This window comes from Pipra filicauda, unplaced genomic scaffold (assembly GCF_003945595.2).
Source record: "Pipra filicauda isolate LSUMZ 115617 unplaced genomic scaffold, ASM394559v2 scaffold138_size1969278_pilon, whole genome shotgun sequence".
Lineage (NCBI taxonomy): Eukaryota > Metazoa > Chordata > Aves > Passeriformes > Pipridae > Pipra > Pipra filicauda.
The window spans coordinates 1,902,980-1,919,590 of NW_024103862.1; the positions used below are offsets into that span (position 1 = coordinate 1,902,980).

General features: G+C 38.3%; 2 protein-coding genes across 2 annotated transcripts in view; one reads left to right on the top strand and one right to left on the bottom strand.

Moving 5' to 3' along the window:
• Positions 1-10,546, top strand: part of CSPP1 (centrosome and spindle pole associated protein 1) — a 67,258-nt gene extending 56,712 nt beyond the window's left edge. Inside the window, exons 26-30 of the mRNA XM_027748179.2 lie at positions 1,083-1,123; positions 2,239-2,302; positions 6,003-6,112; positions 6,288-6,438; positions 10,149-10,546. Coding sequence (XP_027603980.2) covers positions 1,083-1,123; positions 2,239-2,302; positions 6,003-6,112; positions 6,288-6,438; positions 10,149-10,375 — 593 coding nt within the window. The 3' untranslated portion in view covers positions 10,376-10,546. The remainder of the gene's footprint in view (positions 1-1,082; positions 1,124-2,238; positions 2,303-6,002; positions 6,113-6,287; positions 6,439-10,148) is intronic.
• Positions 10,547-13,157: 2,611 nt separating this feature from the next.
• Positions 13,158-16,611, bottom strand: part of ARFGEF1 (ADP ribosylation factor guanine nucleotide exchange factor 1) — a 49,914-nt gene continuing 46,460 nt past the window's right edge. Inside the window, exons 33-35 of the mRNA XM_039378441.1 lie at positions 16,406-16,544; positions 15,350-15,467; positions 13,158-14,621 (exon numbers count right to left, since the gene is read on the bottom strand). Of these exons, the coding sequence (XP_039234375.1) occupies positions 14,457-14,621; positions 15,350-15,467; positions 16,406-16,544 (422 nt within the window). The 3' untranslated portion in view covers positions 13,158-14,456. The remainder of the gene's footprint in view (positions 14,622-15,349; positions 15,468-16,405; positions 16,545-16,611) is intronic.

Here is a 16,611-nt window from a genome sequence, read left to right on the forward strand (position 1 = left end):
ATTTACAAATGTGTTTCATGTAAGAAAAAAATGTGACACATAAAATTTAGTATGTGAAGATGCTGACAAGAAAACCAGAATATGTATGCTAGGAAAGGGAGGATAATCTTCATTATAATAAGAAGGCCATCAACTTGGAGTTATTTGCTACACTTTGGAAAATAGATTTCTGTCAAAATGCCTTTTCATCTGCAGTACTTAACCTGTTGGGTTTTATGAGTACCACATTCCATTTGCATTAGGATTCAGCAGTGTGCAGAACACTGGACAAAAACCCCATTTTTCTCTAGCTGTGTGGCTGGATTTTGTCGAAGATGCAGTAATTCAAACAATAAAGATCTTAAGGTATCAAAAACTGAAACATAAGGGAGAAGAGAGAGAAACTAAGTATTCATGCAGCAAACTTTTGTACCTCCATGTGTTGCTTTGATGGTTTAAACTGTGCTGCTTTCCCACAAATTGATGGGTTTTTTACATTATTAGGTCAGTACTTGGACATGACCTTTCTATAACAGGTGCTTAGAATATTATTGTAAACATACCTCAGAGGTAGTTCTGACTGTTGCAGTATAGGGAACTTTTTCAGAATTCAGCACAATTTAGTGCAGTTCTAGCATTTAGTGAAATATGATTATAATCTTTTAAAAAATGGTTTTCAGTAGCCACAGAAATAATTATGCTTCCTTTTTCTGGATAACAAGTAAGGTTTTGAGTAAGATGGAAACCAGTTGATTTTTATTAGTTGTGAATAGTATGATTCTGGTGTGAAATGAATGTGACTGAATCCAGCCTTAGGGGCTTGCACATGCTCAACATTTTCAGAAACAATACACTACAGACTTCTGTTTGATTTCTCTGATTCTGCTTAAATTTACATAAGGAAACCGGAATAACCGTTGCATTCAAATGTTTTGAAAATTTGTTCATTCATTACAATGTATGTAAATTTAAAGGTGTAATGCATACTGGTCTTCATTTTTGTAATTGTATAGTGATAAAACTTTCAGTGTGTTTTGGTATTAACTGTCTTTATGTCAACACTCTCATTTTGTCTCTTGTCTATGTTGCCTTTGTTGATCAAGATGACTCTGCTTCTGACAGCTACCCACAAACCATGGGACTGGTAAGAATAAAACAGGATTTGTATTTTATTGCTTTTTTCAAGTGGGAAAAATATTGTGTCTTTCACTGATTTGGAGAATTAAATAACAACGCAGCAAGCTTACTTACTTCTCTTGCTTGTCCACACAATGAGTAACAGCCTCTTTAAACCTGACATACAAGTTGCTTATGCTTGTGTGTAGAGAGAGCCTGATTCTTTAACTCCCTTCCTTTTATATTCATTGGTGTGTATTTTATATTCATACAATGTTCAGTTGCTGCTTGGGCCAAACTAAAGGATAACAGAGTTCAATTGTGTTTCATGGTAATGTGAAACCATGCAAAATAGGAGACTGTGCAAGAGCAAAGACATTAACCTTGAGGATAATACTGTAACTAAATGCAGAAATGGAACAGTTTTTTGTTTAAAAAAATAATCATCTTAATGCACTTTATAGTTGTAATTTATTGACTGAAATTCTCATTCAGAGCAATGCTTTGCAGTAAAAGATTCGTTTTCTATTGTTCTGTTTCCTCTGATAGTTTCTACTGCTTTGATTTTAGAGTGGTTTTCAACATAAATTATTCCACAGTAGAATTTCTGTAACAAATGGTTGCATCTATGGAGTGAACTAAGAGTGTTGGTCTTAGGGCTTGCTATTACCATGAAGAAATTTGTTATTTTAATGCTTTAATGTCAAAGCTTGTATGTGGTGGGATAAGTGAAACATAAGGAATCATTCTTCATTTGATCAATACTTCATGCAAACCTAAAGTGCAAAGCTCCCCTCCAGCACTGACTGTTCTGAAACTCAGACAGAGAGAGAGGGAGCTATTTCTCGATAGACATGTCTGTGTTGCACAAATCATCAAAACAGCTGCCATGTGTGGGCAATTTCAGCAAATGGGATTACTACAGAAAAGTAAAATAAAGACCCTAATGCTTAAAGGGAATATGAGTTATTTAAAAGTGTATTGGGTTTGTAGAAACCTAAAGTAAAGAATAGTAGAATATAACGCTGTAGAGCTACTCTTTACTTCGTAGAAGTTTGGCAATTAATTTATATTAATTATAATTTGGCTCCAGAAATATATTGAGGCCTCTGAATTTCCACTTCTTCTGTTTCACTTTTGTAGTTCAGGAATGAATCTAATGAATTCTTGAAGAATTCACTGTTGGAATCGGATAGCGCTTTTATCGGTGAGTTTATACCTCTCCTTAACCATTTTGTGAGTGTACAAACATGTTATTTAATCCAATACTGTCTCTAAAATGATTATTACTGTTTTAAAAGTTACAGTGGTTATAGGTATGGTGGTTGGTTTAAAGTATTAGAAAATTATGCCTCCAAATTAAAATGCAAATATTTACGAAATTGTACTGCAATAAATTTGTGTAGATCACCCCTAAAATTAATGATGCTGCCTTATACCACTTTACATCCTTTTATGAGAAAACATCTTTCTCTGCTCTTTGTGCCTTGTCTGGGATGCTAGTCTTGTCTAGGAGCTTCTTTTGACATCTTCCCAGCTTTGGATAAGGAAAAGCCAATATTTGTTCAGCAAATGTATTACAGCGGTAGAATATACAATGCTCTTCTGTTGTTCTGCAGCAAATAAAATACTTTATTTGCAATCACAGCTTACAACTGCAAGCTGTCCACAGTGAAATACAAGAGTCTTAGCAATTATTTTCATGGTTATTCTTTTGATTTACAAGCATGCTCAATTTTAAGTATGATTATATGGGTATATAGTGATTCTTTCTAAATTAATCACTTTTCTCCTGTTCACATATTATTTCATTTCACTTGAAACATCATACTTGTAAATATTGTTGCTTTTTCATCATCTGAAGTAGATGACTTTTAAGATTTTTGTATAAAGGACTGCCTCATTCTCTTACATCTCCTTATTCAACCTTCATCTGCATGTATGTATAAGTGCTGTTTTATTTCCATTCACAAGAAATAATAAGACTAGAAAACCCCAATCAACTCAGGCCTCTACACATTATTTTCCTTTAGCAGGCATTACAGTATCTTGAAATTTCCTTCATTCATTTTACAAGGTTTTTATTCTTTGCTGTAGGGAAGATGCAGTTGAGTTCTGCTTTTTAATGAAAGTAGATGATAAACTGATGATTATTATCTCTGGCTTTGGTTAAAAGCAGAATTTTTCGTTTGAAATGTATTCAAGCTTATTCTGTTAACATGCAAGTTCTGGAGCAGAGGATAGAACCTGGCCTTGGGAGGGGCACAGGATGAGGCTTTCAGCCTTGTTCAATGCATTTGGTACTCTCTGTAGTCTGCAATGCCTTCTTTTTCAGGTTAGGAATAGTACAGCCCAAATGGGGAAAGGATGCTTTAGGAGAGCCCATCAGTCTAGAATGTGGCCAAATATCCTAAGTCAAATGCTCTGTGATTGCATTTAATAAGTCTTGCAAAGCTGGGTCTTTAATAGGTTGTCTTTCATGAATGGGAACGAGCATTTTTGAATCCTGATAATTGTTTACCATTAGCAGTATTGTGTGGATAAACATCCACACTATCTCCTTTCATCTGCTCTGAATCTGCCACCTGTGTAAGGTTCATGGTTTTTATAGTCCTCTCACCCTTTTCCTTTTTCTCCCCATCCAACTGGTACTTGCAGCTCAGTGAGGTGATGGAGTTAACCTATGATATATATTCCCCCCCTTTCTTTTCCCTTTTATTCCCAGATCGTTTAGGACCGTGGTGAAAACCATGTTCTCTGATACTGAGCTGTAGGCATTAACTAAAACTGTGTTATCTTTTGCATTATTTGGGCTTTACAAATTAAAATTCTGAATGTGAATCTGGTGACTTCCACCCCTGACTACCATTATCTGTGGGCTGCCTTCTCTGTGAATTGTGCTGCTCACATTGTCTGAGGGTCTTTTGCAAAATACCTGGGGTATATTTTAACAATGTTTTTCATTTCCTAAGAGGAGTGTAACACTACCCTTTGTTTTCATTGTTTATTTTTTTTACATGGGTTTAAAATCCAACTCAATTTTGACATCTATTATGTCAGTATTACAAATGAATTTATCTCCCAGGGCTCAGAAATTTGAGGCAGTTAGGAATAAAGAGGTTCATCAGTTTCTTTTTCTCCTTTTTTGCCTCACTGGAAACCCTAGAATTCATTAGTGCTAATGCAGGGATTTGAAAGCATCTCTCTGCAGCAGTATCTGAATGATAGATGTTTACAGGAACATGTAGTATCTTACACGGATGACACACTAATGGTACAAATAAATTCTACTTTATCTTGTACTTTGTTTCTGTTGTCATAAATTCACATGATTAAACCATTTTTTATACTTTGAGTAATAGCACTAATTTGAATATAGTGAAGTTGAACTGATCTTGTAGCTGGAATTCTGATGTGTGGATTGTTAGCCATATACCATTTCAAAATTACACTTTGATTTTTTTCATTGAAACATTTGTGATAGGAGTATGAGTACCTGTGATGAAACTGGGAAGGGAGAAGAGGAGAGGAGAATAAAATTTTTATTTTTAGAGAAAAACCAACTGGTAATACAAAAGAATTTTTTAATATCCATTTGTTTCTCTGAATTTGTTTCATATCAATAAAATGTATTTTTCAAACCTAAGTATTTCATTTTTCAACCAAAATAATTGTTTAATTGTTACTTTTAGAATTTACACCGATCTGTCGTCTTAATTCTTTTACTTAATGTATCATACCAGACTAAGCACCTTTTCAAAAGGTGACTTTGTTGTTACAAAGAGTAGTTGATTTAATGGATTCCATACTGATTTTGTTGAGCAAAGTCCTTCCTTTTCCTGGGAGTAGCAGTCCTTGAAGGTGCTAGAGGATCTGAACTAGGAATGAGAGCCCAATGTTAGCAGCAAGCAGCAGCAAAGCCATAAACCAGCCCCCAAGCAGTGGTTACTGATCCTGGAGGAAAAAAAAAGTACCTGTTTGAAATAGTTTGTATTTGAAATAGTTTCCAGAATCAGCAAAAGAAAGGGAAATAGACAAGACAAGTGTGAAGCAGAGAGATCACCTTAGGGTTCATTTATATTATAAAAATAGATTAAACTCCCTCCACTGTAATATGACACAAGTAGGATCAAAAAAATCAGTTATTTGTTTTTGTATGAACAGATTCTAACAGTTTATTACAAGAAATCACTGAGATATGACCAAGGCTGTGTGATTAATGCATAGATTATGTGTTATCATATTCTATGTAACATTATCGTTCTGTGTAATGTTATTATGTATTCCATGTAACATATTTACATACATAATTTATTACATGATTGTATCTTTTTATGACTCTAATTTGCCTAGTGTTCTCTGTTTCGAGCAAACAAACTTGTTTGAATACTCATTTTTCTCTAAAGGTCTAGGTACAAACAAGATGTGGTGAAGTGAGGTGGGTGGTAGATTTGCAGGATGCCTTATCCTCTATATAAGGGATATCTTGATATATATCATAGAATCACAGAAGGGTTTGGGTTGGAAGGCACCTTAAAGGTCATCTTGTTCCAACCTCTGTGCCATGGGCAGGGACATCTTCTACTAGACCAGGTTGCTCAGAGTCCCATCCAGCCTGGCCTTCAACACTTCCAAGGATGGGGAGTCCACAACTTCTCTGGATCACCTGTTCCAGGTATACTTCTGGCCTTTGCTTGAAGGTCATCCCTTTCTGCCATTGTGGTGCCTTGTTCTTTTGTCTGAATCTGAATTATCACTGGCTTTGTCCAAGATGTCCTAATGAATACATTCCTTGATTCCTGTGATGAAATCAAATACAGTATATCGGCTCATTTCAAAACATAAGCAGGTTTGAGCACTGTGTGGTATTTTGATTTCTTTGCAAATGATTTCACCTGTTTTTCCAGGTGCTAATGGGGAAACATTTCCTGCCTTAGAAGAAGTTAATTTATTACCACAACTTCCATCTTCTGCAAGGGAGAGGAGACGAATGAAGCAGAAAGCTTTGGAGCGTGCTGTACGTATGATAGCTGGCTTGGCTTAAATATGAAGTTGGGCCACAGATCTAATGTCAGACAGTTCCTGCGGTTCCTGTGGTGTTATAGATCCAGAGAGAGAACGTGTAGCTATTTGCCCTTTCAAAAAGGATGCTGTTTAACTGAAGGAATTGTGCATTTTTGGATTTTCTGCAGGAGGATGTTCCAGCAGCCCAGACACCGCTGCTGCAGCCTGACAGCCTTAGTTTGCACTCAAATTTCAGCCTCGACGTTGATCAGATGAAAGGCAAGAATGAGGAACGATTGCACAGACTGACTGAGCTCCAGCAGAAATCTGCTTACTTGGGTATGCTCTGTGTAGTAGAGATGATGTAGTGAATACTAATTAATTACAATAATTAAAGGAACAAATAATAGGCTGCACGTAGTAGAACAGTGAGCAACTGGATCAAACATAGGAATTATTTATAGAGTTGTGTAGCTGCTGCAGGGAGTTCCCCAGCAAACTTCAACACAACTCTTTTAGAGTAGGTCTAGAGGAACACACGCAGGATCACCCTCGAGGAAAAAAGGCAACGCAGAAAGAACCGTGTATTGCAGGATACACCATCTAAGGAGTCTTTCTGCTGTGCCTTCTGCAATCGGATTTGTCTGTCACGTATTGGCCTCATAAGCCACCAGCGTGCCTGCAACAAATGTGGATAGAGCCTTCCCAAATCTTCGTTCGCGAAGCCTAGCCATGAAAGAGGAGGGTAGTAGGAAAAGATGCTCTAATTCCTGTCTGATCAGCCCTTGTACTTGCCCTGTCTGTCCCACTGCGATGTGTCACTGCTGGCAGTAGGGTGGGGATATCCAGCTGCATTGCTGAAATATTAGTGGAAAGAAATGAAATGCCTGAGTGATGAATGGTGATGAGGTGCCTCTGTGAGTTTGTTGGCGCTCCTGGGAATCAGATGTGTGTGGTCTAACCAGAATGAAGATATGCCAGAAAATTGTGTATGGTGAAGTACTTCAGTTTCTAGTTAATGTCATTTTCTAGTGGTTGGTTAATATAAATGAACATTCAGTATTTAAGGTTGATATTGATACCTCATTCACTGGACACACACTGGAATTCATTCTGTGTTTCTTGTCATCATATAATACATCAGACTGGAGTCGTCTTGGAGCTTCTGCACAGGCTGACTGCCTAATCTAGATCCCCTTTGTATATGAAGTACTAATCATGGCAACCATTAATGGCCTGTAATTTCTCATGTGGGTTATGACCCAGATTCTTTCATATGAATCTGAAATCTCCCTTTTTTTAGGAGGTGGTTGCTATGCTGTATAGGCAATTACAGTATCAGTATCCTTTTTATAAATTTAATGAGAGTACAGATGCTGGCAGTATTTTTGATTCTGTTGCTATGGGTACTCTTACAAGCCTCCATCCTTTTTTTTGTTTGCTTTAAACATCTCACTGTGATTTTTAAATCACTAAAAAAACCCCATTCATATTAATTTTTTTCTATAACCTAAATAAATGCTTTACTAATTTTACTCCACTCAGATATTTTTGCTATGTGAACTTCTTTTACTTCTCTGTGCTTGCTCTTATCTCACCTCTTTTATAATTTCACTTCATACCATATGAACCACACTTTTAATTTTGTTTGCCTTCTGTTTTTCATGGTCTCCAGAGCTTCAGTCTTTAGTATATAATTTTTATATGTGTGTGTGTAAATTTGTATGTATGTAACTTGTTCTTTGGAACACATGGGGACCATCATTCATCCTTACCATATGTGCCTCTTGAAAAGGTAGCTAGAGATGCTCTTGCTCAGCTGTGGTCGTTCAGGCTGCACTGCTGCCTGCCTTCTTGTTCCCTCCTCATGCTCAGGGACATTAGAGAAAAAATGAGTGAAGCCAAGTGGTTTTATTCCTTTTCCATAACAGTTTGATAGAACCCTTGTGGCATCCTTTTGCTTTCCCAGCAGCTAGGACTGTTATTTTTTTCTCTGCTCTCAGAGACACTGCTGTAAGAAAACAAATGTGTCAAATATACAACTAAGGAAATGTAACTGGTTAGCTTCCCTTTAAATGACCAGAGATGGCAATTTACAGGCTTAGATAAATTCTAAATGCAGCTCCAAAGAAAATTCTTTTCATGTGTCCCAATTAAGAACAGCTTTTTATGGAGTATCCAAAGTGTTGAAATTCATGATGAAGGAAGTTTTGCACTGTAGCTGATCTGTGGTGCTTTCTAAAAGCAGCACCAAGTGATTCTGATATAGTGTTGTGCACTATGATCTTATCTCTGTTAAAACAGTTGTTCCTGCCTCTGACATCTGGAAGATCTAAAGGCTTCGTCTTTAAAGGCAGCAATAGTTTAGCTTGGGGAAATGCAGCTTTCTGGCCTGGATGTCCACAGTTTGTCTCTTCTCTAAACAAATACCTTATATTTATTGTTTCTAAGTATCATCTCTTGAAGCAGCAAAGAAAAATTTAATTTTCTTTGGGTATTACTTTTTCTGCCATGTACTGTTTTTAACCCCACCATAACTTACGTGTGTGAAAACCATGGGTTCCAATCCACAGGAGAGTTCATCTGACCCAAGATTTAAGAGGCAAAGAGGTTTGCTCTGCCAGCTTTAAGCACTGAGAGAGAGAGAGGTCTGCTCTCACTTCTGATGTTACAGTCAAGTTTTGTTTTAACCAGACTAGGAAGGCTTGGAGGATGATCAGATCAGTGTCTGTATGATGTGACAGAACTAATGATTTGGTGCCAAATTCTTTTAGAACAGGAAGTAATTGGCATTTTGTTTTGGAATCTGAAATCCCACCTTGGGCATGAAGAGAAAAACAGCCTTTGCTCCCATTGTATGTGGGGTCGTGCAGTTTCTGTCCTTCCCTTCACCTATCCACACCTGACTGCTCCTTCTGCAGGACCTGAGTTCTCATGCCTATGCTTAAACCATCAACTTTCAAGTTTTAATGAGAAGATACAGAGAATTTTTCCTTTAAAATCACATTTTAAAAAGTCATAATTTTTTTCCAAACCTTACTTTAATTAAATGACACAAATTGCTAAATGGAATTATTTGATCACTACATACACAATTCTTTTACATTTTACTTGAATTAGGATGTTTCTGCAAAACTTTTGTGATTTTTTGTTTTTTCCTAAGCCAGAATTTTAAAATATTTTTCTGCCTACCTTAAACACACACCAATAAAACAGAACTTCTTCATTTATGTGACTCAGCTTTAAAGGGGAAAATAGTGCAATTTTCCGTTGTTTTAGGTGTGTATCTGGGGATTGTGTAATTTTGTGGTTTATATACGTTAAATGTTGTGAAGCCAAAAAATGAACAGCACAGAGAAATCGATACATTTATATATAATAAAAATTTATGTTGTTTGATAATCCACACTAAGAACAATTTGTTTAAGGTATTAGGTATGTACGATTGCTAACAGAATTGAAATGAGTGAAGTTCAGACCTCAAATTCAAAGGCAAGGCAGTTCAGCTTTTTCTTTGGTGGGGTTTGTTTTGTGGCTGGAAGATCACAACTTATCCAGTTTGAGAGTGACGTTGCATTGAGGTTATAACCTGTGCTGGACTGTGATACACTTGCATTTACGTTGTTAACTAGTGATGAAATAATTCTTCCTGAGTTCTCTCCCGAGTAAGAGACTGACTATACAAGAGTGTTGGGCCATGCCACTGTAATTTAATGGCCTTATTTTTAAATGCATTTTTTAGGCATATATACACTGGCAGATTTGACTTTTCCTTATAACAGGAGCTTTTGGGAAAGCCAGAACCATCTACTGAGTCCATCCACCTTTGCCTGTATCACCCCCTTGTTGACCTGGTGCTGGGGGTGTGGAGCTATTGAGGCACAGTTCCTCAGAACATCAACAAATGTGTATTAAGTAGAAACAAATGTCATTTACAGCCATTATTTATGCATTCTTTGCAGACAAGCAGCCCTGTTGAATGTTGTGGTAAGATGTGATAAGCTTCTGTCCCCTTTTATCACATGTGTGTTGCTCTCCTCCTTTCCCAGGTGATGACATTTCCTTAGGAGATGTGGATGATCTTTTGAAGCGCCCTCCATCCCACATGGGCAGACGCCCCAGTTCTGTCGACACGGTCGCAACAGAGCCCTGGCTGCGACCAGGAACTTCCGACACGCTCCAGAGACTGATGGCTGAACAGTCAAACCCAGCAAAGCTGCCGCCGGAGAACACGCTCCCACTCGGTTGGCAGGGCCTTTCCACCGCGCACGGCTGACTCCGGCCTGTGGGAGCCAGCTGTGCCTTGCGGCCAAGGAGGGACCATCCAGCACTACCGCACTTTCCAGGGTCTCCTGGAGGGAGAGTTCTCTTCCATGTACATAGTGTGGAGTTGTGCGTGTGTGTAATTTAAAATAGCAATAATAAAGATTCAGACACTGCAGTGTAATGGAGAATGTAGCATAGGGATGTTTTCTATTCCATGACGTGGGAAGTGAAGGAATAGCTTGTCAGCTTTTGCACTTTTTATACAACTTGGTTTCGGCCTCAGAGCTGGACTTACCACAAATACAGTGTGGGGCGTGTGTGAATTTAGTATGAAATCAATGTTATTTTTTAGCTTTATAGTCAAACTCCAAAACTGTCTGGAATTAGAGTAACCCAAGAGCAGAGGGGCATTAGGTTTTTACCAAAAGAGTGAGTAACTTGGAGAAAGACCCTTGCTTTTCATACCTTGTGCATGGAAGGGCAGAGAACATTTCAATGAAAAAAAATTATTATTAGTAATGTGTTGTATGTTCCCTAACTTATGTGCTGAAAAGACAGAAATTGTTGCAAATATTTATGTTTCTGATTGAATGAAGAGTTAAAATAAAGTATTTTGTTACTAAAATTATTTTTGTTACAAAAAATGTGAAAGCAGACTTCAATTTTCTTAATTTATCATTTGATTCAGCTTACATTTACTTATGAACAAACTGGAATGTTAAGGCTGTCTTCAAAGAAACAGGAAAACACATGGAAAATTTGTTGATTAAAAGCACAAAGCTTTAAAAAGGACATGTAGAGCTGGAAGTAAGATTTTAGGAGTTCAGTGAACTGAAACATTAAGGTGAAATAAGGATAAGGCTGCAACTTTCCTCTTGGTTAGGAAATTCCCACCCAGATGCCACAGCTTAACCAGTGGGGGGAGTGGGGGCAGGAGAACCACTGATGAAAACAGTGGGTTTATGAATTTGTTAAAGTATCTTCATTTTTACTAAAATGCCACTTTAAAGCTTTTGTAAACCTCCTTGAAGGCCACAGCAGTTCCATGATGACAGCAGGCAGTTCTTGCTGAGAGAGATGTCCTTCAACCTTGTGTTGTGTTTAGCTTCTTCACGCGTTTAGCATGTGCTTTCCCAGAAAGGATTTATCAGATCTGGCTAATTCTTACCCTGAATCTCTGGCCCAGCAGTGAGAAGGCTCATGATGTTCAGCAGTGTGGGTGTGAGAGAAATGGCCAGTCATGCAGGGGCTTTACTGTAATCCAGCACCTGGGCTGCAGCACAGGACAGGGCGCACAGCTGCTGCATTCTCGACTTCCCAGAGGCAGGAAGCACAAAGGAATTTCAAGCAGCTGAGGTGAAAATGTTCTATAATACATTTACTTACCCCCCAACCCAGCGCCTCTCATGCTGAAGCCCATCATTTTATACTTCTCTTGGGCACCTGCCAGCCTTGCCATTGTTTTTGATGCCTGATGGCTCTTTTCAGTTGCTTCACAATTTGAACTTTGTGATACGTTAACTGTACTAACTCCAGGTTACATATGGAACTTGTCTTCTTCCTCATCTAGGTGCCTATGTAGTTTAATTATTCCTTATTCCCTTAGCTTTAATTGAAGTTTTATCCTCAACAGAAGCATGAAGTCAATGTTACCCTATGAAACCACCCTCATGTCACTGCAGGAAGTTTTGTAAATGCCAGGCCACCACAGGCCAGCATTCCCTGCCTCCAGTTCAAGCCAAGACACAGCCTAGCCCCTCTTGAAGTTGTTTCCTTCACTGCTGCTGTGGCCTGAAACCAGTGAACTTTAACTTCACTGCTCAGCAGCCTTCAGCACCATGAATTACACTCTTTCTCACATCTCTCCCTCCCTTGGGCACCCAGGCTGCTACTCAGGATACTGTGGGTCCTTCAGCTTTCTCTGCATCTCCAAAGCTCAGCTGTTAAAGGCCCTTCTGCCTTCCTGAATTTTTTAAACTTTTTATCATGACAGCCTTTCCTGCAAAATAAATGGACCCGCACAGTGGTTTAACATTTAAACAATGCACAACAAACTGCAAAAGTAAAATATAGCCCAAGAGAAAGTGTACAATTACAATTAATTAAAATAACCTCAAATCTCCCCCTTCTGACATTGGTAAGTGCAATTTGGTGAATCACAGGTCATGGCAGTTAATTCCTGTCTCTGGCTTCTCCAGAGCTTTTTCATCAAACTGCTTACGTTTTTGGAACCTGCAGTGAAGGGCAACTAGAGATTCATTCCTCTGCAAGAGAGGGGAGGCTCCCTCACACACCTCAGTCTTCAGATTGCTCTCCTGTGCTATTCAGGAGTTCTGTGGGAGCACACTGGAGAACAATCCAATTCCACTTTTACTCATCAAAGCAGAGATGCTGACAAAGCTGAGCTGGCTGATGTGTTCCAAGTCAGCAGGCAGCAGAACTCCCAGCCTTTGCCTCCCAACCACCCTTTCTCCCTTGTCAGTTTGGTGTTTATATTTTAATCCCCAGAAAGCAATGCCCAGTATTTGAGTTTCTATCTGGGCAGCACTAGAGGGTTCATTTGACCAGTTCATGCACAAACACTTTTATTCTCCTCCTCCCTGCCCTTTGTTTTTTTTTTTTTTTTTAATTTACCCTTCTTTTTCCCACTGTATTTGTAAAAGTGAGAAGACACATCACAGTCAACCAAAGGTCACCCACCTTTCTGCCCCCAGGAGGCCGGGGTTTGCTCTTTTGAAACAGAAGCATGAGAGGCAAAGCAAACTAAAACAAGTAGCTGTGGATTAGACCGGTTTTGATTGCACTGATGAAAGAGTTCAAAAACTTTATTGACCTATAACCTGATTAGAATATGCCAGATGAGAACCAAATATTGTACAGAAAGTTGTACAGAATTTTTTTTTACATAGAAAACTTTACATATCTGTACCATATACATTTTGTCCATCTGAAAAAAATTTCTACATCCATTGTAATACAGAATGCTTGACAATCTCATCTGTTAACCATCAGAGCACAATTCACAGTATGAATACATTTCCAATAAATTTAACCATCCCCAAACCATGCCAGATTTGTTACTTGAATATATTCAACATTAAATTCTGTACATAAGAGTGAAATCTACATCAAACAAAAAACATCTGACAGCAGACACAACCTAGACTTGTTTGCAGTGATTCAAGTTCCAGTCCTTGAAGGATCATCATTTCAATGGCTCGTTTTAATATTTAAAAGCCCTAAAACAAGTATATTACAGGTAGTTATGTCAGTCGTGATATTTCTACCGCTGTTCTTGACAAAAGTCGGCAACACTAACTTCTGGGCTACAATGAAACAAAGCAAAACAAAACAACAAAAAAAGAGGAAGAAAACTCACAACCCCAAAAAAAATAAACCCAAACTTCTAGTGCATTTGGTAAACGAGTAAGAGTTATGGGCTTTCAGCAAATCAATATTACAGAAATAAAACAATTCCGGAAGAACTGTATAGTGTTAAAGAGTTTATATTACAGACCTGCATCTCTGTACATTTTCACAGAAGGATGATTACCAATGTCTCAGACAGCCTGAGTGTGCAAAAATCTTAGAATAAGAATATCAGACATAGTTGCTAAATATCTTTTACCATGAACAATAATCTCAATTTTCTTTTCACTATAAACATTTTATCCTTCAAAATACAGCTCTCCTGAGTTGTACTTCTCGCAGAAGCTCAAACCTTTACATATATATGTTTCTTTGGGTACATTTTACTTTCACACCCGCCATAAACATCTGTTGCTATACTGCTGTCTAGGACAGTAAAGGATACTGCAGCCCATGCTGACAAGGGGACTGTGCTAAAAACTGGCTTTGTGCTCAGCACGAGCCAGGGAAGAGAAACCGATAGAGATAATCCGTCAGGAAATAAAGGGACTGGAGTGTTGCAAGCCTTAATTACAGTTGTAAGCGTCTGTACCGTTAACCCTTGGATACATGTTGCCATACAAAGAAATCATTTTTATGGATATCCAGACAGAATGGCTCAGCTACCTGGTCCTTGTATTTAGCTGAGGAATATAAACTTTTAAACAGAGTGTCACTATCTGCTACTGCTTGCTTATTCCAGACTCTTGTTCTGGTGGTTGGGATATTTGGAAAACCACACCAATCCGCAGGAAAAACCTCCGTAAAACAGCTCGAAGCTCAGGAATAAGGTCAAACTGCATGATTTCACACAACAGAGGATAGTAGAACGATGCATGGGCTTTGAACTGCAGAGAAAACAAACAGAAGAAATTACTCTATTATACATCAATACACCTCGGAAGGCACATTGCAAGATATGAATTTTAAATACTTCTTTAAATCACGGTGAGAAACCCACAATGTGACAAGCAGAAACATCTTTATAACTGAAGTTAGCAGTGCTAGAATAAGGCTATGACAGCTCTGACATACTCTGACAGATGCTCACTAGCTACACACAGCTCCTTACTAATGCTTATTCTCCAAAAGGAAATATTTTTCTATTACCAGTTTTTTACTGTAGTTGGTCCCTTTCACTTAAATATTTCAGCCAGGTTTTGTTAAAAACAGAGAGAGATCTAATTATGGATTTATTTATTGCAGAATTGCTTTGGAGAAGGTCAAGGTGATGTACATGTAGCACTGGAGTCAGAAACAGAGGTTAATTCTTTGAATCACTAATCCTATTCTTCAGCAGGAGAGGGGTAAAAGCAACTTAACACACAGTTCTAAAGGATTCCAGCATCTTTCAACTTCTCTCGTTTTATTTTATCACTCACTGCACCTTCACACTGAATTATTACTGTCAGTATCTGTCAAATGCAGTTTGAATGTACATTCCCTCAACAAAGGAGTGTCTACAGAGCAGCAGGAGCTTTTAAAGTCAAGTCTATAACTGTGTGTGAAGAACTGGCCTAGAACTACGTCTTACCTGTAAATGTTATCTGAAACACCATTCCAAACAGTTACTTACCCTTTCATCACTTATCTTCAGCACTTTAGTCAAAAATAAGAGTAAAAGATTAGTCCAGGCTTCCCGATGACTTTCTGATGTAAGAGTCAGGAAATAACTCAGAGCCTCACTGCAGACACTAGAGAGAACACAAACAAAAATTAGTAACTCATATTTCATTCAAAGCTCTACTGCAGAGAAGGAGCTCTGGCTTTGTAACTCATGGCAGTAGAACCCTGGTGTAGAACAGCATTTTTTTATGAAAGCTACTCTAAGCCTGATTAGTTACAGAAGGCAGTGATCTTGTTCAACTTAAACCCAAAGTCCTAGTACTTCAGCAAAAAATAAGCTGATAAAACGTTATTATGCTGTTTGTGCATGTATTTGAAGTGCATCAAGCGTTCTCTGAGAGGTATTAAAATCCACATGACAAACGCTATGTAGACTTTAAGAACATATCTCATGCTGATGTAACCAGGTAGTTTTCAGCTCTGCTTCCTGGTCTGTGAACCTTAAAGTCTTTGCCTTAAGTGTTACTGTCAAAGTTTTAAGCCCTCTCTTATTCCAACACTTGCTTGAAAAACTCTGTAAACAGAAACCATTCAGGTGAATCTTAGCATTCAAAGTAATGAATAAGCAAAAAGCCAAAAGCCTCTCTATGTGCAACACAAAGCTGCTCAACAAAAGCATCTATTTCTGCAGATGAGAAGTGTCAATTCCCTAAAATACCTGAGGTTACTGAAACAAAAAATCCCAGCGTTTAGGTGACAGTTGCCTTCCTTTTTAAAGAGGAGCTGTAACAAGCCCCCACCTACCCACATGATACAAAAAAAGGTGACAAACCCTTTGTTCTCTCCAGCAAAACGTGTAATGAGAACAAAAAGCAGAGACAGCATCAGTAGCTGGAGGCACAGCACCCTCCACAGCACATAAAAACTCTTAGTGTTAGCTGTGACCACCACTGCGCACATTAGCTCTAGGAAATTTACCTCAAACAGAGAAGGTGTATCCTTTTAAATAAAAAAACTCCTTTAACATCAGAAACAACATCAACAGGTTCAGCTACATGGACCTTACTTTAATAGTCTATGCTGGACTTCCTCCCACGCACTGGTACGGCTTTCGTCCATGTACATACGGAACAGAATGCGCAACCCACAGGCCAGGCTGCTCGTCTCCTGCTTCAGGAGGTTAGGCTTTGATTTGCCTTTGAAACCTAGAGAAATTCCAAGCATCCATTTAGATTTTTGGTTCAAATGACACTCTCCCTAACAGTCCCCCAC